This window comes from Xyrauchen texanus, chromosome 27, assembly GCF_025860055.1.
Source record: "Xyrauchen texanus isolate HMW12.3.18 chromosome 27, RBS_HiC_50CHRs, whole genome shotgun sequence".
Taxonomy (NCBI): Eukaryota; Metazoa; Chordata; class Actinopteri; order Cypriniformes; family Catostomidae; genus Xyrauchen; species Xyrauchen texanus.
In genome coordinates this window covers 29674996-29702122 of record NC_068302.1, presented here as the reverse complement: position 1 = coordinate 29702122, position 27127 = coordinate 29674996, and the positions used below count along the sequence as shown (strand labels likewise).

Sequence of the window (27127 nt, the reverse complement as noted above, 5' to 3'; positions counted from 1 at the left end):
ACTACACAGACCAGAGAACCTTACTAGTGGATTGGCGACTCACGACTGATCACCTGCCCTGTCAGTGTATTTGAATCCTGATTGTGCAGCACCACAATGGAAAAAGATATACATGCTAAGGAGTCTGGATCGGTACAGAACGGCATGATGCACCAAAGGTAACATTTCAGCCTGATGGTGAAAATTTGTCTCTTGACATTATAATTTTTTTTTTTTACCTTAAAATTAAAAAACAAAAAGGTCATACTCTTCAAGTTAAACAGATGGGGTACTTTCTTGAATTTATTTAAAGACAACTGGACACAACATTAAGATACAAATATTTAAGGTTTGGGATATTTAAGAATAACAATATAATGCAGGTAAATCTTACGAGACATAATACTACAACATACATCAGCTTGCTATGCTAGTAAGCCAACATGCAAAAATGATTAATTAAAAAAGTTGAATGGTTTTGTATACATATAAAATAATGATCTAATACTAAAACAGTAGAAGCAGAATTATTTGTTTTCATAAAATTATTCTGGTACTCTTGCTGGATTAGACAGAAATAACCCATTTGTTTACATTTGTAGTGTTGCAAAGGCACATTTGTACACATGCTTGTACATCTGGTTACAGCTCATGCCAAATACTGAAACCAACAAGCCATTTGTACAAAAAAAGGAAGAAAAAAAAAAAAAAGACCGATAAAAACTCCACATTAGCTTGGAGATACATTTTTAAAGTTTTGTTTGGTGTTATAGATCCATTCTTGCCATTAAAAAGTTACTAAAACTAATCATCTATTTTTCACTTTGAGATAGTGAGCTTAGCCTGTCTGCTCCAGCACATCTATAGTGACCTGTGACAGTGGAAAAGACACATGTAAACAGACACAGAGAGACAAAGGACATAGCACACAGAATCCACCTGAGAGGTTCTGTGCAGACAGAACTTGGTGTGGGGTGAAGGGACAGATGTTGGTGTGTTCATAACCAACAAGAGATGATGCATTGAACTGCGTTTTGTGAAGTGTGCAATGACACAGTATTTAAAAAAATCATACCACCGCAAGGGAGAACAAGGGATGTAGCACCATCCCTTCACTTCTGAAGCCTGGAAGAAATGTTTATATATGTCAAAATAGTCAATGTACATTTGTCTTCTTTATAACAAGTGGCTTATTAGCCAACATCCAACCTAAACACTCCCAAATAATCACACCTGAAATAATTGGACACTGCCAGCAGCATCAGATGAATAGACTACCAGTAAACTGACAAAGGAGGAGAAAGAGAGAGAAAGACAGAGGCAACCAGAGGAACACATTTCAAGACACACATTACATTCCATAACTATTTGGCCATTTCAGAAAATAGATGAAGAAAAATGACAGACAGGGCCTGGATGGTATCTGTCCCCCAAGTGAGTTAGAAGTTGAACTGAAATGATAAGAGGGAGGCAAATTGTTTCAAACTTCATAGTGTTAAAACGGTTGTAGTGCAGTAAAAACGTAACATCTTTTTCAGATATTCCAGAAAGCCTTCTCAACCTGAAACACATCTCTTTCATAAGTGTTTTAGTTCACCTTTACAACATGATGCCCAAGGTGAAATTTATATCTTGCAAAAAATACATATGAAAATATATGAGGAAAGTTATAGAAATGTTAAAATGATGGAGAGCATAAAAGGACTCATTCCTCTCTACAGGTCTGTGGCTCAGGACTGCTACACATTGGGACATTAGACACACAGCCTCACGTGTTCATCACAGAAATAATGCTGTTTATCCTGAATCTGAGGCAGGTCCATGTTGCAGCATGACCAGCAGGAGGCAGTAAGGGGAACATTCGAGTCAAAATGCAACCATTCACAATCCAACAATTGAGGAAGTGCATTGAGCAGGTACACTCAACACTCTTTAAAACATAAAAAATGTAGCACAGGGGTATCTATATCTGTATTCATTTCTTTTTAGATAATGTAGTACAAAACAGTATGCAACATTATTAATACATTTTGGACAAACTAAATGAGTTAGTGTGTATGCAACTAGCTTTAGGACAAGTTTGTACAGTCCTGCTCAGTCAGTCAGTCAATCAATAATTGTTTTCAGTCCTGGAATGTGAAAAGTTGTCTTTTCCCAAAGATCCCTCCTTAAAAAATAAATCAATATGTAAAAGTGCCTGAGTACAGGTACATTTGGATCAACGGCAACAATGTGAATACAGGTGAAGATGAAGACCGTGATGACTTCAGCTGTTTCTTTTCTCCCTACCTCACTTCGCTCAGTCTTTCTCCCTTTTACTTTTTTATTGGTTCTTCACTCTCTCCCTCCCCCTCTTTTCCTCCTTCCTCCATGGACACATTTTAGTGTGGCAGAGGAGCGATCACCTCCACATAGTTGAGAGGGAAGAATCCTGATTGGCCACGCAGCATGCCTTCGTACCAATTTTCATCGATTTGATTGGTCAGAGTGATGATGTCACCCTCGTGGAAGCCCAACTCACCCTCGTTCTCTGGCTCAAAGTCATAAAGTGCTTTACAGCATGGCTGCTCTGCTGCTGTGAGGTAAGATGAAGAGAGGGGGAGAGATTTAATGAGAATGGAATAATAACGTGGGGTTTGAGGAATGAGAGGTGTTAGTACAAGGACAGGTGGAGGCAGTGGTTGATGTATTAGAAATGACCAAAGTAAAAAAAAAATAATAAAAAAAATTGACATCTATTTTGCATAATGACACTATTAACAGTTACAGTAAGTATTACATCCTCACAAGTCAGATACTATAACTATATACAAATTTTATATAATAATTTCACAATTCCCAGCTGTAATAAGGAAAGGTAGTGCTTTTTACAGTTTCCTGTGATTTAAAATTGGCAGAGGTAAGTCTGTCAACCCAGAGTCATGACCTCAAGTGCAGCTGCTTTCTACAAAACACACTGCCATATGTGTTAGTATGTAACACACAGTTTTAATCCCACTTCAACCATCTGTTAAAACGAGGTGCACTGTGTTAGTGAGGAGTCAGGTGCCAAAGCCTGGATTTATGGTCATGTGACAGAAGACCCTGTGTTTCAGTCTGTAGCAAGGGTTCACTCTGTTAGGTGGAGCAGCACTCTGCCTGACACCAACATACATGCACACAATCATGCACACACAAACAAAGAGATCCTCGTACAATCTTCCTTGCTCTTTGGCCACGTCCACTATAATCTGTTTAAGTTTGAAAACTAAGCTTATAGTTTCCTAATGCCATCGTTTTCCTAAGTACATTTTCTGAAGTCTTTATTTACGGGGGAGAAAAACATCATTCCAGTGTGGATGAGGGGCATAAACATAGCGTAATCAATCTGTTTGCAAACAAAAAGCCTTACATACACTCACCGACCACTTTTTTCAGGTACATTATCAGATGCTATTCTGCTCACTAAATAGTACAGAGAGGTTATCTGAATTACCATAGCCTTTCTGCCAACTCAAACCAGTCTGGCCATTCTCTGTTGACCTCTCTAATCAACAAGGTGTTTCTGTCTGCAGAACTGCAACTCACTGGATAGGTTTTGTTTTTGTCACCATTCTGAGTAAACTCTAGAGACTGTTGTGCGTGAAAATACCAGCAGATCAGCAGATGAAGAAATACTCAAACCAGCCCTTCTGGCACCAACAATCATGCCATGGTCCAAATTACTGAGATCAAATTGTTTGCCCATTATGATGGTTGATGTGAACATTAACTGAAGCTCCTGAACCATATCTGCATGATTTTATTCATTGCACTGCTGCCACATGATTGGCTGATTAGATAATCACACAAATAAGTAGGTGTACAGGTGTACCTAATAAAGAGGTCTGTAAAGTGATATGTACAAATATATCCCACCCAACCAGCTATTCAGTTTGCTGTATTTCGGTGCAATAAACAAACATCTAAATGAGAGCCTGAACTTTGCATGATTCAGAAAAATATTTCCCTTTATAAATTAACATTTTCATCGCTATGGAAACTCCTTAAACATACATGCCCCAAATCAACAGCATGACCTCAATAATGAGTATGTGTGTGTTTACGTATGTAGAAAAAACAATCAATTGCATTGCTGTAGCAGAAACATTTGATAATCTTGATCTGTTCACACAAACACATTTGTGTCCGTCTGTGTTGTTTTTCTATGTAAACATGCACTAGATGGACATTTTTGAACGTTGCGCCACATCTTTCTGTTTTTTCACTGTCACATGGGAGCGCTGCACTTTTTAGACATTTGTCAAGTTAAAAAAAACTTAAACTTTTTAAAACACTCATTGTGTGTCTAGCTTTTTGTGTGCAAGTACGCGTTTGGTCTGAACAGTCCCTTAATTATGCAAAAAAGTAAATGTTAGATCAGACTAACATTTCAAAAACTTTTTAAGGAAAAACACATGATTTCTCTGCATCATGCTTTTGATCAAATACAGTTAAAACCAACTGCTGCAGAATTATATTTCCTTTATGTACCTTTTATGTCCTTTTATGCACCTTCCCAACAAATCACATCCTACTTCCTAATTTTTCCTCCCACCCCAACGCACTTTAAAACATACACAAGCACGTTCCCATGCATACACATACGGATGTACACAAACATTCTCTGACTCACGCAATCTGGGTTTTCTCGATGCCATACTGCCAGACTGGTGGTATGGGTCTGATGATGCATTGGGAAGAGAACACACAACAGGGTCACTGGCTGACGAAATGAGCAGCTGACAGCTGCCCAATTGGCCTGCCTATCCCGCACACACACACACACACACACACACACACACACACACACACATATATACTCACGTCACACGCAAATGGACAGGCCGTCTCATCACAGCCTGCCACTGAACCTCAACCAGACAATGTGCCTTTCTCTTACTAATCTCTTGTCAAAGTGGTTTCCTCAATGTAATGGAGATGTTGACCACCTATTCTGATCCAGGAACAGCTTGATTCCTGACTTTAATACATGTCTGACAATGGAATGAGGAACTTGAAGGAACAGTTCACCCCAAAATGAAAATTGTCATAATTTCCTCATCTTTCTGTTGTTCCAAACCTACATTTACACTTATGCATTTGGCAGACGCTTTTATCCAAAGCGACTTACAAGGCACTTATTACAGGGACAATCCCCTGGAGCAACCTGGAGTTAAGTGCCTTGCTCAAGGACACAATGGTGGTGACTGTGGGGATCAAACCGGCAACCTTCTGCTTCCCAATTCTGTGCTTTAACCCACTACGCCACCACCACTAAGCCACATTTTGCCTAAACTCCTTTTGCGTTCCAGAGAATAAAGAAAGTTAAATGGATTTGGAACAACATGACGCTGAGTAAATGCTGACAGAATCTTTTTATTATTGTTTTTGGGTGAACTAACCCTACTGTTTAGTGGTCTGGTCTTACCTGCATTGCGCATGGGTGGAGCAGATGTTGGGGTGAAGCCTCCGTTTGACTGTTCGTTAGGGTCTCCAAAGTCAATAACAGGTTTGGGCTTGGAAACATACTCTTTACGAGGACGTGACTGAGCATCTTTCATCCTGGTTGGTTAAACGAGAGTCAATTATAAGTCACTTATTTATTTATTTATTTTTAACAGAGGTCAGCACATCATGACTACAGAATCTGTATGAACAAACACAAGCTTTGTAAGGACACGTGCTCACACATACACACCTGTCTCCGAGTTTGTCTGACAGTTCATCTAGGATCTGAACAGCCTGTTTGTGGTACTGCAGTTGAGACTCAACCAGTGATGACAGCTGGCTCACTTGCTCAATCTGCACAGAGAAGAATGAACACACACACACAAAATATATAAAGACTTTGATAGGCAATCTCACTATCACTCTTCCACATACATGCAACGTGCTCAATTAAACTTTTTGTTTCTCATATAGCTACACAAACACACGAGAACTCTCTCACACACATAGCCATTTCTCCTTTTGCATGAGTACACACAATAACACTGGGCAACCTTCATAAAAACAGTCTAGTCAATGAGTTATTCCTAAAGCCTGACTTGAATTCACTACACTTGAGCCTCATTAGACAGTTTAATTTAGACTGTCAGCTCTGCTACGATTCACACTAAATTTTACTATGCTTTAAATCTGTCCCACATTGTATCTTCAGTGTATTACTTTGCATTTAGTACATTCATGATGTAAAAAAATATTATTTCAAATGCTTTTTATTTTAATAGACTCCATCTACCACTGCTTCTGTCCCCATGTAGTCATTCTCATTTTGGACCAACAGATGGCACTGTGATATCTCTAGAAAACAGTACATGAGAGCAACAGCCAGTGACTTTGAGGGGTTTTATGGTTTTGGCAGCAGTACAGCTCCATTGGATTAACTCTCTTGACCCACGGATGGGCTGGAGTCAAAAATGTATTTTTTAATTCTGCAACTTCTAAAGTGTCCATCGTTGCCAAAATCTCTTAAGACTTCCTGTTAATTTTGGCAATGTCATAAATATATTCCCTTCTCATGGTACAAACTCAATAATACAAGGTATTACAAACACACACTAAATAATTTAGCGCTGATAATAGGATTAGCACAACCCCTGGGACACACAAAGCTAAAAAATACACAGAATTAAGAGTCAAGCTGTCAGATTGTAAATCCTTACATCGGTTTCTAGAAGATTGTACATGCTGATCTCAGCCACCTCCTTAGATTCATGAAACTTCTCGTGCGCCTGCCTGAGCTCTTCATCTGGAATCTTCCCTTGACGTTTCTTCTTGTAGTCATAATCCAATCTGCGTCCTTCTAGCTTTTTCAGATGTTGCTGAGGAAGAGGGAAACTCTCCAACTCAATACATGTGGTGTGGAATAGAGTGCATTCAAGCAGAGTAATTAAAGGTAAACCATGTAAAATACAAAATCAATTCTTCAAGAAGTGAAATTGTTCATCTTTTCAGAGGATATTTCTGTTCACTGCAGTTCTTGAAAAAGGTATAGCACAGTGGTTCTTAACTAGTTTTGCTCCAGGACCCAGATTTTACATAGGACATCAAGTAGCATTCAAACATAATACCAAACCCCTAATCCATATGAAGTCTGACTCGTATTTTCTATTACCTTGCATAGATTTGTTCATGGTCTTTGAGGATAAAAGCATGTAATGCAAAACTACTCAATGGTGGCATCTGCTTAATTTGGCTAATCAACATGTTACCGTGTGTCTACCAAGTGACAGATGAACTTGTGGCAAAATACTGTTGAGTTTGATAAGATGCACAGCATTTGGTGTCAACAACAAAACATATGAACTGTACTGCAAGCACTGTAACAGTACTGTTCTACATTTACGTTCTGTATAATTACAACTATATTACTTACTAGGCACTAACCTTAACCTTAACCCATATTAAGTACATGTAGTTAACTAATATTACTCAGAACTTTCTTGGGTAAGTACACTGTAAGTATACTGAAAGTACATGTACTGTAAAATAAAATGCAACCGAAATGGTTTTCTTTGGATAAGCCTATTTATTTTGATATCCAAAATGCGCATATTTGAGGTTGGTTGCATTTTATTATTTGCATTTAGCATTGTTTTTGTCCTCCTTTCCACAGCCCAATCAGAGCAAACCAACAGTTGAGAACCACTGGACTAACAAGTTTTACACAAGCCCACCTCTTTAAATTATTCAAGCACAAAATGATCTCTGTCTATGTGTGAAACAGACAGAGAAAGAAAGCAAACCTGTATCTCTCTCAGGTCCTTGTCACACAGGCCTTGTAAAGGGTCGATAAAGTTTTGTTTGACATCAATGTCCAAAGAATCCTTCACCTCTGCTAGCCTTTTCATGCTTTCACCAACATCAACTAGAGCACCACCTACTCACACAAAATTCATTCTCAGGGTTCCATAAATTCTGTGTTCTTGTTTTCTACATCTGGAAAACAAGTGAATCTCGAACAAAAACTCATTAAGTTTTAAATGCTGGACTCTTCTGGTAAACCCACCAAAGTTGGTTTCCTCTCCAAGTTCTTTACCATACTTTGCCATGCATTCCCCCAGCAGCCCCTCCGCCTGGGGATAACCTGGACTCTTCACCTGGCCTCTGATCTTAGACATAGTGTTCAACATAGAGAGCTTTGCACGAGATGCTGTTTGAGACAGGCAGAAACAGCAAAAGAGAAAGACAGAAAGGAAAAGAAAGAGGCATAAAGAAAAAGACCGATATTGCCAATGAGCACTACAATGTGCAGAAAGCTTAAACTGTAAGACAACTAAATAAAAGCTCTACATGCAGTGGTATTTTAAGGTCTTACCTGGATTGGGCTGCAGGTACTCTGATGTTTTAGAGATGACTTCTACCACAGCTTTATTTGTCACATCTACTTTCTACAGAAACACAGACGGAAGGTCAAAGCACAGACAACATACACTCACATATACACACAGCACTACATGCCGGACACAATAACCAACACAGATCCTTCTAGATGGCTTAAATGGCTTTTTAATAACACAGGTTTTAACAAGGATAAATGTAAATAAAGGCCAAACCGTAAAATGTAACTAATCCGTTTGGTTGCTCTACAATTGCATTCATGTCATTGTGATGAAAAGGAGGATTATTTCATTTCAGTATTCCAAATCTCATCTGTCATCGACTGTGAGTGGCTTAAACCTTTCAAATAAAACACAAAATACAAGGATCCCCAGAGTCAGATTAAGCCAAGTCTAGAACTAAATCACATTATCACTGGATTGTCTATTGAAAATCATCAAAAGTGTGCTATCAAAACATTTGATTAGGAACTCTATTTAGCTGGATACAACAATATGTGAAAACAGAGGAATTTATAAATTTGTGAAGCCAGTGTTAGTGTTACAACACAGTTAAACTCATTTCATTGAGCAATATTTCCAGGAGCTTCATGATATCACTCAGGATTACAGGATAGGATTATTAGATTCAGATTTCAGTTTAAGACACTGAAGTGAATAAAAAAAACTAAACCAAAGAAATTAGCTAATTATAGAATCAGACAATCCTGGATTTCATTCAACATCCTTTAATACAGCCCTGTACAACACTCTTGACTTTGAAAACTGTAAAAGGAGTCAACTTAAAGAGCCATTTCTGAAAAAATCCATCTCATTGATGGATATGTGGGACAGAGGTCAAGTCTTTGAATCACTTAATGTGTTTAAATCGAAGTCTTTAGAAAAAGTGTTGACTGCAGTTGGTGGAAATTACGATCTACTCACTTTCTCCAGGTCCTTGAACTCCTCGTCGAGTTTAGTTCCCTCAGCACCGCCAACCTTCTCACTTACCATCTGACAAACAGAGAGAATGAAGTCATTTTAAGGGTGCTTTCACACTTTGATTTTTTTAGATCGCTTAGACCGAACCAGACTTAGTCCCCCCCCTCGACCCCGACGGTCTCTGTTCACATTATATTGTTTGGGTCTGAACTGTGGTCCCATTAAGTCATCAATTACATCAGCCTGACTGTGTTAGTAAAGTATTTAAGTTTGTCTCTTTGGATTTACACCAAAACTTGCAATCAGGAGACTGCAAAGACACAAAATACACATCATCAATATTGTTTCACTTCCGCTATTTTGTACGATTGTAATCATATTAGAAGCAAACCTTACCCCGGACCACTTTTTCAAGCGGACTCAGGTGCGGTTCTCGGGTGTGCAGCTGAGTTGTTTTTAACATCTGTTTTTAAACAGAAATTAGGTAAAGCCAAGCGCACAGCACAAGACTGAAGCTTCCCGAAATCTGTATCACAAAGCCCTCCGTCACCGGCACTCTTCTAGTGTACAAACTTGTAAGACATGTTGCTAGAGCTACCGAATATCTACCAGCCAAATATGGGACATTCCAGCTCCAAAAATGTAATACCATATTCCCCCATTTATCATGCACCGAAATGCTATGTTTTTGACAAACGGCTGCTTTTTAAAGGGATAGTTCATCCAAAGATGAAAATGCTCTCATTGTTTACTCACCCTCATACCATCCCAGATTTGTATGACTTCCTTTCTTCTGCTGAACACAAACGAAGATATTTAGAAGAATATCTCAGATCTGTACATCATTACAATGCAAGTTAATGGTGGCCAGAAATTTGTAAATTAAAAAGCATATAAAGGCAGCATAAAAATAGTCCATATGACTCCAATGATTAAATCGATATTCAGAAGCGCTAAGTGTGGGTGAGAAAAAGATATTTAAGACCTTTTTTAATATAAATTCTCCTCCCTGCCCATTAGGTGGCGATATGCACGAAGAATGAAAATTGCCAAAAACAAAATTAGAATGTGGAAGTGAAAGTGGAGATTTATAGTTTTAAAAAAGTAAATATTGATCTGTTTCTCACCCACATTTACCATATTGCTTCTGAGACATTGATTTAACCACTGGAGTCTTATGGATACATTTTTGGAGGTTCAAAGTTTTGGTCACCATTCACTTGCATTGTATTGAACTAAAGACCTGAGATATTACTCTAAAAATCTTTGTTTGTGTTCTTTGGAAGAAAGAAATTCATACACATATGGGATGCTATGAGGGTGAGTAAATGATAAGAGAAGTTTAATTTTTGGATGAACTATCCCTTTATTTCTCCTGCATTAGATGGAAAATGTGTCAGAAGATTGTACTGATTGTCACGAAAGAAGCTGTTTAGGTGTGAGCTGCTAAAATACCAGACAAACTGCATCCTGGATGGATTTAATACAGAACACATTTCTGTTATGCAAATATGGGATGATTCTGTATTATACGGGACCACTGGCAACCCTACACTTTACATTCAAGAATGGAATGCAGAACTGAATAATTTTAGGATTGTGTCTACAGTATACGCACCAACATAATAGAACATATCACTATTATTGTTGTGTGCATCCAGTCTGATTAAAAATATATTGCTTAATTTAAACACCTGACTTTAAAACAGGATCTGATTCAATCAACTGAATTTGCGAAATGGCACTGATAAAGTTAGTCATCACGTTGCCCCTAAATGTCAGGCAGAAAAAAACTAAAATAATAATATGTAAAAGAAGAGATTTGTAATGTCAGAATAACATTTTTCAAGTCACTGCATTTCCCATTCAAAACCCCACAAAACAAATGTTATTCAGGGTGATAGCCATGTCAATGTATACTTTCCCTCCACTTCTGTATTCCTTTTGCTTTCTCTTCAAACTGTGGAAAACTTCTTTCATAAGCCACTCCTTTTAGCACTGTACACATGTAAAATCAATTATAGCCATCCATCAGGCTATCACCTCTTACTTCTTCCTTTCGTAGGTATTATTTAAATAACAATAATATAAATATCCTGCATTATTTGGCCTTTTAACTAGGCTACATCAAGAGGACACCCCTGTATTTAAATGACTGAAACTAAAAGCTCTGCCTAAACCTACCTCTGCCACAACACAGTTGTTGTCAGGACTTGGTAACACATGTTCGTTCCACTCAGACTTTATGTCATGGTATGCAACAGAGCAAAAAAGAGTGTGATTGCGCAACTGTCTAACAAGGCCAAATGTTATGTTTCAGTCCTCACTAACATATGTTGGTAATTTCATTGTTTTTTTTTAACCCTCATTAAAGAAGGCATTTATTTTAACAATGAACAAGCTAGATGTTTGTCAGATTATGTCATATAAACATTAATTTCAAGCACATATCATTTTATGGTCATAAATGGAAAATGTTGAGAAGTTCTTTTTCATCTTGTTTTTCTATTTCTATGGCTGCTTCACCCAAAAAAATGACTATTATTTAATCATTTCCTCATGCTATGATATTCTAACCCCTTTTGAATTTCATCCTTTACATGGAACACAAGAGGACATATTTTGAAGAATGTTGACACAGCTCTTTGTCATAAAATGAAAGTGAATAGGGACTGAGGGATACATCTTCTTTTGCAAGAAGGGTTACAACTTTACAAAGACTTTTCTCAAACTTTGTTTAAAATCCAATTGGGGAGGTTCTCATAAAATCTACAATAGTGCTTACAAACACAGCTTTTGCAACTGGAAAAGTCAGAATTGCAAATCAAATACCGCCATCCACAAGAGCAATCCAGAAACTCTTGGTACAATGACATCAAGACATGCTCTAGGTCAGGGGTTCTCAATGCCACAGAGGGCATTCAAAGGATGCCAGGGGGTGCTGAGAGTAAATTAGTAGAGAGGGGGCATTAGGTATAAATGGGGGTGTTTATCAGTCATGTTAATCAAATGTATCGTCAAGTTTGTAAAATGTTTTCGTAGACTCTTATATGGGTTGGGATGAATTTGTACCACGGTTCATCTGCAACGCATCTGACGTGTCTAATTTAGCAGCATCAAATAGACGCTAATGCACACGTATGGCTCTGTAGATGGATACGGCTCAATGGACAGAGCAGTGCGAGCGCAAAGCAGGTGCGTTTTACTCAAAGACCAGTCTCAAGCTCTTAAACGTGCACCTCTGATCATTGCAGCACTGCGAGAACCAGTTGGAAGCACGGCACGAAATGCAGAAACCATTATAATTCAGCACAGAATTCTACATGACCACGCTTGAATTTACTAAAGTAACACTAACTGTATTTTGGGCAGAAATAGATTCATAATATGAAACAAATATTATGAATATGTGTTTACACATATAACGCATGATAACACATTATCAATTCACTACTACAACTCTATTAAATTTGTCATAAGCTACATTAGGGGAGTGAGGGAATATAATACATTTTTGTTAAATCTTTGAAATGTTTTTATTTTGTATTTGTTTTTACATGTGTTTAGAGTAAGCCTACTGTTTGTAATTCATGTTACATCTAAGCACAGCAGTGAAGAAAATCCATGCTTCCATGTGCTTACTATGGCCTTGTTACAAATACCAATGATAAACTATACAAATAAATAAATTTTTATATTCATGAGGGCAAATGCAAAATACACTTTTTTTTTATGAAATAGAAATGCTTAAATCCTAAAAGAAATAGGCTAAAATAATTTTGTTTGAGTTTAAGAATATATAACCTATTTTGTTTGCCTTCAGATATTCCAAGAGATGACTCATTTGAATCAATAAGAACCTGATGAAAGGAGTTCCAACTCAATCACACTGTTATAATAATTAGTCACATAAATTAGGTGTTAACTTTGTACTTTTTATAGATGTTGTAGATATACTATTGGGATAAGGGAATGTAGTAGGTTGGCGTTCATCAAAAAAAGGTAAAGAACCACTGCTCTAGGTGGTCAACCCTACTGATTTCTAACACTGTCACTTTAAAGGTGCACTTAGTAGGTTTTAGCTGGCTTTACTCATCCTAACAGTACCAGTGGTTTTGGACTTTATACTGACAGCTATCATCCTGGATGCACAGTTTGTTTTCTAATGACTGCTGCTTCTGTTTTGCTCCTTTTAGTCTGCATTTTCTCCATCTCATATAGGGATGTTAATGATTAATAAATAATCGATTAATTGACATTAATAATTTGATTAAGTTTATCGATTAATTAATTTCAGGAAAAATGTGTTCAGAAATCATGCCAGTAGGCATTCACAGCTAGGGAGCGCTTGTCCGAGTATGTCACATCTGGTCCGAGTCACAGAAGAAGAATCAGAATCATTGGCGAATTCCAATCAAAAGTGATCATCCCCATGCCCTACTCACTCCGAAGGACAGAGCTCTTGGTGTGGGAAATCTGAAGGGAGCATGGCATTACTGTATAAATGTACCCTTTGCTAACGGTCTTCTGGACGGACTTCTTGAAAAAAAGTTATTTGTCATGCAGTAAAACAGTAAAGGGATGCTTTAGAAGACAGAGAACAAAAACAATGTTGAAGTGAATATTTAATTACAATTCACTGAAACAAACCCTGCAGCTGCATTCAATCGTTTGCATGTGACGAAGATCATGTGCGAGTGCAGCCTATGAACAATTGACTACTGCAGGTAAAATACTTTCTAAATAAAAGTGTATCAAAACACTTACATAAAATGAAAGTGCTTAAAATGACCAAAACCAAACCAATGCCATGTTTTTTTTTACTACTGAGACCGTAATGTGTTCTTGCTTGGTTCTTGAGGTCACTGGTTTGCTTGTTTTGTTTATATGTTATTTTATGTTTGAGCACTGACAGAAAGCACTATATGAAGAGATTATTGTCATTAATAGATGTACAGTATAACTCAGTTAATTGCATGACACAGTTTGTCTTGTGTTGTCAACATGGCAGAGCCAATGAGGGGGCAACCCGTTGCATGCTAAATTAAACAGCTTTTATTGAGCTACTGACATGACAGGAGTTTTTATCTAATGTGAGTGTACATCATTTTAAACATATTTCTAAAAAGTATTATTTATGTAATACTTTATTAATTAGCAATAATTGGATTTAAAGAGGTCTCCATTACAACCATAGCTGTATTTGACATGGAGGTGTCTGCTTGCAGTGACCTTTCACTCCTCTATATTTGCCAAGCATGTTTGAATATTTGTGCAATTCAGTTTGTTTGGCCAGGGCACAAAGGAAACAAATGAATAATTAACAGGGGTTTTGTGGCAAGTAGCCAACTGTTGCGTCCAAACGTCTCCAATATGCTGGGGTGAGGAAAGACACTGGCTAGAGTCAACCCTATAAACTAGGTGGAAAACATGATACTGCTTAGATTAAGAGCATAGATAAAGACATTCTCAAACTGATATGTTCAATTCCTACCGATTTTTACATGTAAATGAAGACAATAATAGTGTTTTTAAATATAACAGCAAACCACATTCAGTTCTACCTTCTCCAAAGCAGTTAAAAATCCTACTTTTAGAAAATAACGATTATTATTTTTTAGAGTCTGTTAAGGGCCTGATCACTGGGATGCCACTGAGTACAGGCATTAGGGCTGGGCAATATATCAAATATACACTATATGATCACAACGATTTTCGAACAATATAAAATTAAGCAATATTGTTAATATTGCAATGATTTTACTGTGCTTTTTATTTGGCCATTAAGTTTCATTAAGAGAGCAGATTCAAAAACTGATTGGCTCACTGTACCATCTGTTCCATCTCATAAAGCATGATGTCAAATTAACCCCATTTAATATACGTTACTGAGCATTTATGTTTAAAATCATTCCAGAGACACCAGACGACCATCTGTTCTCGCCAAGTGAAATTATCTTAATCAGTCACTCACACATTGTTATTACACATTTTCAAGAGAAATAGGCCTTATCAGTAGATTAAGAGATAATGCAGAGACTCAGCTCTGACACACACTGTTGATAATGAAGCCTTTTGAGAGATGAAGGCTTTTCCATGCACTTCTGTTTTGAAAGAATAAAACAAACTTCATCTAACCGGGACAGAGTGAGAAGTGGACAACCCTGATGCACAACAACAACACAAGTACATCAGTCTCTAATTTGAGAAACAGACTCCTCACAGGTCCTAAACCACGAGCTTTAATTAACAGTATATATATGCTGAACACTTGCATTTATGTAAGTAAAAGATTCTTGGATGAACAGAAACTTTGAAGAAAACATCTTTTATTTTAAAATAAATAGTCAAATGTAACATTATAAATGCCTTTACTGTAATTTTTCAATTATTTTCAATCAGTTTAATGCATCCTCAGTGAACAATCCCCCCCCAGTGAATCTTGGCCATTTCCACCACTGATAACAAGAAAACGAATAAACACTCACTTGCTCTTGACTGGATCATTTTATACAGCCAAACACCATTTAGATACAGACATCAACTGTCAATCAACTCATGCGCATTAGCTATACAAGCCGGGAACATTTTGTTTTTAAGCGTAAAATGAGGTAAAAAAAAAAATAAACAATCTACATTTATGATTCCAGTATTGTCAGATTTTATTGTTGATTTGAAATATGTTCTTTGGTTGTAATCTTGACCAACCGTTTTTGAGATTTTGGTCTTTCTCCATTTAAGCAGACAGGAGCTGCCCTGGCATGACTGGAAATAGCCTCCCGAGAGCATTCCAAAGATAGCCGACAGTGGACTGACTTGCTAGAAAGACTTTAGAAAATTCCAATTAAAATTGATCATCCCCATGCCCTACTCACTCCCTAGGACAGAGCTCTTGGTGGGAACTCTGAAGTGAGCAAGGCATTACTGTATGAATGTACCCTTTGCTAACAGTCTTCTGGAAGGTCCCTTCTTGAAAAAAGTTCTTACTTTCATTTGGAACGACCTTTCGAGTGTCATCGCTTTTCTGCAGAACCCTTCAAAGGCACAACAATGCTGTTTGGAAAACAGCCAGTGTGGGAGTGTTTCTCTATAAATGAACATTGTTTTCTGCATAAACCGTGACAGTGTGTTAAATTACAACATGACAACAAGAGGCTACGTGCACGTATTATTTGAAGTCCTTTGAGTGAGTTTTGCGACATGAATGTTAACTAAAAGGGTCGGGGAGTAACAGAATTCACAGTGCATGGAACTGTATTCCACTACAGTTACAATTTAAGTAATTGGTAATTAGAATAGTTACATTCAAAAAGTATTTTGATTACCGAAGAGATTACTTTACATTTTATTTTCATTTGTTTCATTTAAAGAGCAACATGCAGGTTGAATTTATAACTGAATTAATACTTTATATTGTCTGCAGAGGTCTTTTAAAAACACATATGTAGAAATTACTAATGAAATCTCATTTGATGTAGAGATTTTGATGAAAATGTGCTAGGCTCTGGAATACGCCTTTCCCGCTATAGCAACGCGTCATATGACGTAGGGCGAGGCAAACAAAAGAGCTCGCGGTCAGCTCTCTCATTGTTGGGTGTTGATGTAGTTAGAGACAAAGTTTTAGAGAAGCCATAATGGTAAATTATTATGTTTGTGCTGGTTGCACGAATTCCAGCCTGTCAGGACATCGTGTCCATCATTTTCCTTCTAGGAAAAACAAGGCTTTTCGGTCTTGGGTGCGTTTTGTGCAGGTGAAGAGAGCAGACTTCACTGCCGCGTCTGTTACCACACACTCGGTCGTTTGTGGCGCACATTTCACACCGGAGAATTATCGACCTGGAGATTTGTTGGAGACTCGGATGGGATTTCGGAGTAAGGACCACGTGAGGCTGATTACTGATGCTGTTTCCTCGGTGCACTCGATGGAATCAAGTCCACCGTCAAAGTTTACACCGGATTTTGGCGCGGGCTGGACTCTAGGACCAAGTGCTAATGTTAGCAGACATTCTGTGCAATCTAAAAGAGGACTTAGCAGAGTAAGTCTTATTTTTAATTATTTTAACTCTTAATTTGTGTAATTTCGTAATAATAATAGTATAATATTTTTATATAATATATTTTTTATAATATTAAATATTTAATATTTATTTAGTATAATAATACAGAGAGAGGGAGAGAGACTGGGCTTTAGGACAGGTTGTCGTAACGTAATTGTCTGCCTTCTGAAATGAATTTAGTAGTTTGCACAATGCTATTGGCAGGAAGCTAGCCCAACTTTCCCGCTTCCCGCGATTTCAATTCAAACTGTTCTCCGCCGCTCTCCCGTCTGATTTTGTATCCCCGTTGGCTAACGTTATACTCTTCAATAAATTGCAAAACCACACCGGAGAACTCGGTTTCTTCATTCGCATCCATTGTAACCTGAGCTTGAACTTGACCAGACTCCTCAGCCCATCGTCACTTCCGGTTAGTGCTTTATAGACGCGGAAGTTATTTTATCACAATTTATCTCAAAATATCGTTAATGGCTAAATATATATTACTCCAGTTCAGAAAATCTAGTTGTTTTATCATCAACATACACTATGCTATATAGGGGTGTCCAACCTGCATGTTGCTCTTTAATATTTAGTCCTTTCAGATGGAAAACATTTATACATATAAATGATGCAATCCAAAGTGCATTTGAACAGTGGTGAAACACTCTCTTATGATGTGTAACCTTCATACGAGCAGACAGAGAAGTACGTTTGAAGTATGGAGCAGAAGAAATAGAAATAAACCTTGTGTAAATTGACAACTTTACGCCAAGCTAAAACGCTATTTCTAGCCATTTTACATGCATGCTACCAGGCACGATCACATTATTTTATCAAGAAAATTCATGTTAGATCATAATTTCTTTTTTTCTAGTAAAACTGTATTTATTACCAAAAACGTGGATTTTAAGAGGTCTCCATTACAACCACAGCTGTATTTGACATGGAGGTGTCTGCTTGCAGTGACCTTTCACTCCTCTATATTTGCCAAGCATGTTTGAATATTTGTGCAATTCAGTTTGTTTGGCCAGGGCACAAAGGAAACAAATTAATAATTAACAGGGGTTTTGTGGCAAGTAGCCAACTGTTGCATCCAAACGTCTCCAATATGCTGGGGTGAGGAAAGACACTGGCTAGAGTCAACCCTATAAACTAGGTGGAAAACATGATACTGCTTAGATTAAGAGCATAGATAAAGACATTCTCAAAGTGATATGTTCAATTCCTACCGATTTTTACATGTAAATGAAGACAATAATAGTGTTTTTAAATATAACAGCAAACCACATTCAGTTCTACCTTCTCCAAAGCAGTTAAAAGTCCTACTTTTAGAAAATAACGATTATTATTTTTTAGAGTCTGTTAAGGGTCTGATCACTGGGACGCCACAGAGTACAGGCATTAGGGCTGGGCGATATATCAAATATACACTATATGATCACAACGATTTTCGAACAATATAAAATTAAGCAATATTGTGAATATTTTAATGTGCTTTTTATTTGCCCATTAAGTTTCATTAAGAGAGCATCAGTGTACTAATTTCATGATCCTTCAGGGCTACACAATGAATCAAAAGAACAAAATGGCTATATGGTCATATGTGAATATAAAACTGCAAAAGGCTGTGATTAAAGATGGCTAAGAATGGTCTGTGTGTGCTTTAGTATAAAGTGACGCTCTGTCCTGTACACATGCTGGTCTCATGTTTGTAGCACTTTTAGAGCAGTTCACATGCATTGTGAAAGAAAAGTACTGAATGTTCAAGTATTCGCAAAATTCCAAACATTAGTACCCGCTGCAAGTTATTTTACAAATATACAAAGGCGGCACAGTATAACAGAAAAGGAGGAGATGACAGCGTTTCACCAGATGCGGAACATTGTAAAATACAAACTGCAATTTCAGTGTCAAAATAACTGCTCTAGGTGAAGGTGAAGTAATTAGAAGAGAAATATACTACTTTTATATAAAACAAATCTAATCCTCAAAATAATACAAATAATGTATTATCTATATTATAACAATAAAGCTGACTGGGTCCCAGAGTACTAATTTAGTATTATACAATTTCAACTGGGTAGTAGTTTTCACAATTTTTTTATATAAAAATATATGAAGGTAAATAATGCTTTTTGTTAAGTAACAATGTATAATTTAATATAAATATTAAAGTGCATATTAATGAAAACAATTAGATCTCATTCTCTCTTGTGTTCATTTAGTAAAACAACTTTGGGGAAACATGCATTTATTATAGATTTTTATTCAATGCCTTTAAAATATTGAATCTAATTGGCTACAATGGCTTTTTGTATGAAACAAATCAAATAAAAAATAAATAAGAAAATCATCTTTGAGACATTTCAGAGCAAATACATTATTATCGAGATATATATTGAATATTGTCAATACTATAGGCTGAAAAATATAGAGATATAATTTTTGAAACCATATCACCCAGCCTTAATAGCCATGGACAGATTTACAACATGAATTCACGGCAATCTCAAAAAACAACCAAAGATTCAAAAACTGATTGGCTCACTGTACCATCTGTTCCATCTCATAAAGAATGATGTCAAATTAACCCCATTTGATATACGTTACTGAGCATTTATGTTTAAAATCATTCCAGACACCAGACAACCATCTGTTCTCACCAAGTGAAATGATCTTAATAAGTCACTCACACATTGTTATTACACATTTTCAAGAGAAATAGGCCTTATCAGTAGCTTAAGAGATAAAGCAGAGTCTCAGCTCTGACACACACTGTTTATAATGAAGGCAAAGTTCTGCTAACTTCGACACAATACACAGACACAGGCAGCCATGTATCAAAGGCTGACCCAACAGGAGAAGATTGAAACCAAGGCCACACTCCATAGATAATGTGCTCCTTGTGAGCCTAATGAAGAGAAGAATGCATGACTGTGAGCCAACTGCCACAAACACATAGCAGGAATTTCAGAACAATTTCTGAAGGAAATTTCCTTATACAATTCTCACCAACAAAAAATGTCAAGCAAATGTGTCACTAGGTAGTAGTGCTGGGCAATATGCAAAAAATCTTCTCGCCATATTTTTATTAAAAAGATTTCGCAATATCTGAATACATCGTCAACCCCCCCTGCCCCACTGCAGAGGGATCGGTGAATATTTCTGCACGCACTTCCACCAGTCAATTTTGCATTAAAAATTTTATTTATTGAAACATGAAAAAATTGCATATCAAACTTAACAAAAAAAGCAAATAAAATAATGTGGTAAAAAAATAAAATAAAATAAATATATATATAAATAATATATATATATATATATATATATATATATATATGATAGCGCGTGCATCATTTCAGTGCTGTATCTTCATTCTTGAGAGTATTTTTTTTCCTTTGCGATCTCTCTAGTTTATCTTGGATTTTCATAAATACCATATTGCAAGAAGAGCACTCATTTCATCATGCTACCTGAATGCTTTTGATATCTGATAATTTTGTGTTTTTTTTTTATTGTTGTTAAAGAGTGAAGTACTCCTTGCTGCAGACGGTAGCTACTGTTGTTGTTTGAGAAAACTTTATCATGGTGACGTTAAATTATCCGCCCTCAGTCCCCTGACATATTCGTTCTTGCATAGAGACCAGTAAGCTTTTGGGGCCGGTATCGAATCAGGTTTTCAGCCCCTGGAACGGCCTTTTCTGCAGTGGAAATTTGCGAAACAGTTCGAGAATTCGCACCAGCCCAGGAACCTGCACCCGAACCGTCGGTGGAGGGTTAGGAGTGAATTTCGTGGGGGAAAGGCATTCCCATTGAAACTGGCTGCATTTGTTTTTTTTGCATTTTTATTTGCTTTACACTTGCAAGTCAATGTGACGAGGGAGTGGCCAGGCCGTGAGGCTGAATGGCCGGCACTGAATTAGCTGATCAAGAGAGATGCACAAGGCCGCGTTAAATGGGTGTCTGTGTTTGTTTGTTTTAAGTTGAGGTCAAATTTTCACAATAAGACCAGTAACATGCATTAATAAAATAAATAGGGTCAATATAGGTTTCATGCTGACTGTGCCAGGGCGGAGGGTGGGTCGTGATTTTACACATCTGGCCCCTTATCAAGCTAATCAAGCATCCGAGAGGGATAAAGACCGACAGCGGATGGTGGTGCGACAGAGACCTATGTGTGTTTGTGTCTTTTGGTTTATTTCTTCATTAAACTATTATTTATATTGTTAAGCCGGTTCTCGCCTCCTTTCCATTGAACTGCTTTACACTGGTGCCAAAACCCGGGAAGGAGGAGGGATATGACATAGGGGAGTTCTTGCCGCTACCATCCACCCCAACGGAGCAGCTGCGGCCATCTGCTGGGGGACGGAGGAGCCCGGCCACCTGGAAGCGGAGGAACGGCTACCGACCGCGAGAGGAGAAGCGGTACCTAACCGACTGCCTGGAGCGGTCAGGGCTGCTGCCAGGGGCAAAGGAGACCTCCTACCAGCCGCTGAAATGCGGCGGGGTCTGAGACCGCCGACCGCGAGCGGGAAGGGGCTCACTGCCGCCTGCCTGTAGCGGGAGAACCGCTGCCAGAGGCGGGGGAGACCCCTTCTGTTCTTTATGAAATTACGACTGAAATACATTGCTACTGTAAACTAAAATTCTAATATTTATAATTAATGTTGTTGTTATTATTATTGTAATTATATAACAACGATACTATTTTTTATTATTTTTAAACTAAATTACAAGACAAAATAATAATACAAAATAACTGTGATTGAAAAGTGGCCTGATATCCTTTTACAAATGAAGGGAACAAAAAAAAGTTCTAGACACAAAATTATAACATATTTAAAGAGAAGAGGCTTCTTTTCTACTGAAGATTTTCACTGGAACTACTGTTAATTTTGCTGCTAAATTATCCAAGTGTATTTAAAAATAATTATTTTGTTAATGGGTTACACTTTTTTTTTTATTATTTCCCTTTATTTTATAATGAAATGTGTAGTTATATGTTTTTTGTTTCTTTACATATAAATAGTTCCCCCAATCTGTTTCAAACCTTAAGGTATAGATATTAAAAACCGAATAGGATCAAAACAACACTGGTATCAGCCGATACTGAAAGTCAGAATAGGATCTGAAGAGAAAAAATGGTATGTACGTTTAACAATAATCTCGAAGCATTAGGATAGGCTACACTTTTTTAAAATGCATTCAAAAAGGCACACAAAATAAGATTTCCCCAAATACAGACTTGGAGAACTATTATTGTGTGTTTTAAAAGCAATCACAAAGCACACCACACCAAGAGCAAAGCAGGACTGAGGGTGTGACTGGTGTGAGAGTGTCTTTTGGCAGCACCTCCATCCTCTGTCAAGTATGCTGGCATGAGTTCTCTGCACCACTGCAGTCCAATAAAATGAGCCAAGCAGAGCAGAACACCCCCCAACAACCATTAGCGCTGCATGATTAATAATCTGCTTCTTAGTCCCAAATGCTGCAATCTACTGGCTGTCCATTTTACTTTGCCCTGCTCTTCCACTCTTCACTCTTTCTTTTCACATCCCCACTGGGGATCTGAGCTTGTTCCTGACAGGAAATTGGGCAACAGTTTGTCACTTCCTGCTGAGATCAGCAAACAGAGATGCACTGCTTCCCCCACATCTGTGATGTGCCCTTAGGAAAAGACAACCACTGGCAAAGAGAAACTAACACATTGTTGAAAACACATTAGCTGGAGACTTGGGATAATGACACCATACAAGTGTTCAATACAAGTTAGTTGGCTCACCCAAAAAAATATTATTCTCTCATTTATATAAACTCACATTACTTTCCTGCTGAACACAAATTAAAGATATTTTGGTCCAAAACATTCAAGTTCCAAAAAGGACATAAATGCAGCATAAAAGCAATCTCAAGTGGTTTAATCCATGTCTTCTAAAAAGACCAAAAGTCAATTTTCACTATAAATAATGATATTGATAGTTTGTATAGCAACAAACAATTGTAGCTTTGTTTATTATAAACAGAAGAGATAGTTGCAATGATGTCGCATAATGCCATTTGTGTGTCGAATTAACAGGTTTACATATCTTTAATCGCAAATGTGCGATTCTCTCACTGTGCGTGCACTTCAGTGTCCGAATACTGAACGAGAAGTACGCAGTAGCGCTGATTTACTGGTTCTGATTGCAGGAATTACAATATGATAGAAAGCCAAAAATTATTGATTTGTTCATATGGTGTGGATTAATTTACTTGCTCTCCATTACACCTTAAAGCGAATAAATGTGTGGGCATTATGAACGTGGAATTTGTGGGAATTGTTCAAATTTCACTTAATATTGCGCCAATTTAGGCCCTGATAGTATGGACAAATACACATAATTAATCCTTCAAAATATAATTGTTTGTGTTCCTTAGAAAAAAAGACATATGAGTTTGAGGCGGCATGGGGGTTGGTAAATGTTGAGAGAATTATCATTTTGAGGTGAACTATCCCTTTAATGGTATATGCCAGGTTTAATACAAGTATAGCTCAATCGACACCATTTGTAGCATAATGTTGATTACCACAATAAAATATTTTGAATTGTCCTTCCCTCTCTATATAAAAAAATCCTAATTTAAATGTGAACAGAAATGTGAATCTTATAATTTTATAAAAGCACTTGCATTAATTCTTCTGTTAAAACTGATGTATTATTTGAGCTGCAAAGTTGTCAGTTTTTCAGTCATTATAGGGTTTTAAGGTTTGTTGACATTACATCGTCAAGTCAACGAAGTTATAAAAGTGGATATAACCTAAAAGGTTAGAAAGTGATTTTATCACACTAAAATCATGTTAACATGCATACTGTTAATGTCTTGACGTTATACTTTTGAAAGTATTTTAATGTTTACCCACAGACTTCAATTGTAAGTTCCTCGCTGGAAGCTAGATTTTTTTTTTTTTTTTAAGAAAAGGAGGGGCAAGTCAAAATTAAAACACAAATTGGTAATTGTTACCATCCACATCCATTATAAGAACCAACTGAGCTGAGATATCTTTCTTCAAATGTTAAGTGTTCTGCTTAAGAAAGAAAGTCATATGGGATGGTATGAGGGTGAGTAAATGCTGAGAGAACTTTCATTTTAGTTTCATTTTGAACTATCCCTTTAAAATGTATTGAATATTCATTATGTATCTGCATATTCTTTTAAACTCAATCGACAGCATATGTGGCATAATGCTGATTAGAACAAAAATTGTTTTAACTCACCCCTTGTTTATTTAAAAAAAAGAAGAAAAAAAGAATAACGTATAATATTTAATGTATACTGTTTAAGTCCTGTGGCTATACAGTTGAAATAGTGTGTAATATAAAGTTTATGTACTAGCCTCATTATCTTCCATTGTAAATGCTTTACTATATGATAAACGAGTAATTCGTTGAACTAATTTTTGTGGCACTCAACATTATTTCACAAATGCTGTCAATTGAGCTCAACTTCTACTGAACCCCGACACATTCCTATAAAGAGTCCTCGTAAGGAAGACAAAAGACAAGGCTGTGATCCATCAGAACTCAACAGCTAAAAGGCAGCCTAAATCAGGGAAGAGATCCCTGTTAACAGATTTGGTTGCCTTCAAGTGATACTGCCTGCTTGGTTGAGGCACAACCACATTATGTTTTAATCTCGACTGACTGTTCCAATTATAATTAAAAAGACAACATTTCACCAAACTATATTGAAACTAACAATGACTATTCATATACAATTTGACTTTCTTAAGATAAAGAAATCGAGCTAGTCAACAGATCTCCACAACAGGTTCTCTCTGATGCTTTCAAAGAGCTGCTGAAAACAACTGGTGCTTCTTTAATGAAATACAGGTTTCTGAAAGCACCGACACGTTCAATATGACTGTGTCCGCAAAGTAACACTTTCCAAGTAAGTATCATCAACTTGAAGTGTTACCTACTACCAGAGAAACGCACGCGCGCGCACACACACACACACACACACACGCGCGCGCACACACACACAAGTTGGCTACTTGTCGAACAGATGGCATTCAAAGCGCAGCTAGCACTTTTGTAAAAGGAAACTGCGGTACTCTTGGGTTCACATGATGCTTTAATATATTCATAAAGCATTCCTCGCGCGCACACACACACACTCCTTAACCAGCATTATTTAATGGATTCATGTGTCATGAGTCAATCTTTCGCTTATGTTTAGAGCCAAACACATTGTTTTTTTCTGCAGTAAACGTGGCAAATAGCGTGATCTACTACTATGGACGGGGCGTTGCATTGCGTTAGCAAGCTAAAGAAAAACAAACACTTTTTGCATAAATGCAACACATTATAACCGCCAATTAGATGTGAATGCACCATTAAATTGACACCATTAATGATCCTTAAGAAAGCTGCGAAACTTAAATGACAACGTCTTTAAGGACAAGACCTACAATAAAAGGCACATTAAAAGCAGATTCCTTCAAAAAAGGACATGGCATTAAACCATAGCACGACATATTACTGTATTGTTCCAGAAATAGTAAAATATAACCAGCAAAAGCACATAAAACACTTAAAGTCCTGAATAGAGGTTTAAAGTACCGTTAGCAAGCTAAGCTAAGCTAACTGGCACAGCATTGCAGTTCAATGGCAGAAAACAACAGAAAAAAGTAACTCGCAAACCTGGCTGGCTTTGTAAAACTGCTTCTTTAAGCCTGCCACGGACATCTTCAAAGCGTGATCCCCTTTTCTCGAAGAAAAAAGACGTATAAAGTAGATTTTACACAGACTCAACTGTGTGACAAAAGTCAACGGTCGCTAAGTGAAACATAAAACTCAAGTCCTCAGATAAACGACACCCACTCCACACAAAAATACTCCAGGAGGCGGTTGGGAAAGGCTTTATCAGGCTATAATATCCCTAGTTGTCATAAAAAGTTATTTTCTTTGAAAATGTAAGTTTAGATACGCTTAACAGTCTATCCAGCGCAGTAATAACTCCTGCGAAACTAGCGGTTTCCTGCGCAACGCAAGCACATTCTTTGCGTGAGTGAAGAAGGGGCTGGAAAAGGGACGGCAGCGCTTGCTACCGATCGGGACAGGTATTGCACTCACAGCGCAATACTTTTATTGACCACAGGATGGTGACAAATACTTCCTAATCTAGGATTTTATCTTGATTAGCTACTCTTTTAAATTAGACCCGTTTCTGTTGTAGTGTTACAAATGTGCTTGTACGTCATTGTTATAAATTATTGCTCTGAGATTATCTTGGCAGTCTGTGTTTTTGAGCGCATACAGCATATTTCTATTGATAGAACGGGATTTATTGTATTAAAAGTATTGTAAATATTACAGCCCTTGTAACTAGTGCTAATAGTTTTTACAGCATTATTAAAGTATAGCATTGTATTATGATATTAATTATATGGAGCATACACTACCGTTGTAACTTATAATATACACACCTTTCTCTCCCTGTAGGCCTATATAGAGTAGCTGTTGAATTAATAAGCTATGGGAAGTGGTTCAGGTTTGAGAATTTCATGTCCTAAATTTTACTTTGAAATGCTTTCTGACAAATTAACGCTTAATAGCATACATACATCAGTTGGGACCTAATTCCACCCCTTGTACCTTAATAGTTTTTTGGATTTGTGCCCACATCTATTTAGTGTTCCTCCCTTCTCTTATAAATAATGTAACTAAAACAATATAAACAAAAGCCAAAACTGCATATTATATATATATATATATATATATATATATATATATATATATATATATATATAAAATAGTTTTCTTTTTAAATAATTTGTTTTTT

The 27127-nt window shown here is 37.1% G+C and overlaps 1 protein-coding gene across 3 annotated transcripts; it reads right to left on the bottom strand.

Annotated features, from left to right (window-relative positions):
- Positions 1-270: 270 nt before the first annotated feature.
- LOC127621169 (endophilin-A2-like) lies at positions 271-26332 on the bottom strand. 3 transcript variants are annotated; one of them, XM_052094669.1, is made up of 9 exons: positions 25987-26332; positions 9267-9335; positions 8321-8393; positions 8012-8155; positions 7749-7882; positions 6666-6824; positions 5699-5802; positions 5429-5562; positions 271-2554 (listed from the first exon to the last, which is right to left on the bottom strand). In XM_052094669.1, the coding sequence occupies exons 1-9, from the start codon at positions 26029-26031 to the stop codon at positions 2361-2363; spliced, it is 1056 nt and encodes a 351-aa protein (XP_051950629.1). In that variant the 5' UTR covers positions 26032-26332; the 3' UTR covers positions 271-2360. The 3 variants fall into 3 exon arrangements, with proteins under 3 accessions (XP_051950629.1, XP_051950630.1, XP_051950631.1); XM_052094670.1 differs by having other exon boundaries at positions 271-2551; XM_052094671.1 differs by lacking the exon at positions 271-2554 and adding an exon at positions 2568-4681.
- Positions 26333-27127: the final 795 nt, after the last annotated feature.

Coding starts and splice junctions, on each gene's coding strand:
- LOC127621169 (XM_052094669.1), bottom strand. CDS start 26,031: ATGTCCGTGGCAGGCTTAAAGAAGCAGTTTTACAAAGCCAGCCAG. Junction 8,156..8,320: donor GTACCTGCAGCCCAATCCAG/GTAAGACCTTAA, acceptor TGTCTCAAACAG/CATCTCGTGCAAAGCTCTCT. Junction 7,883..8,011: donor TGGAGAGGAAACCAACTTTG/GTGGGTTTACCA, acceptor TTGTGTGAGTAG/GTGGTGCTCTAGTTGATGTT.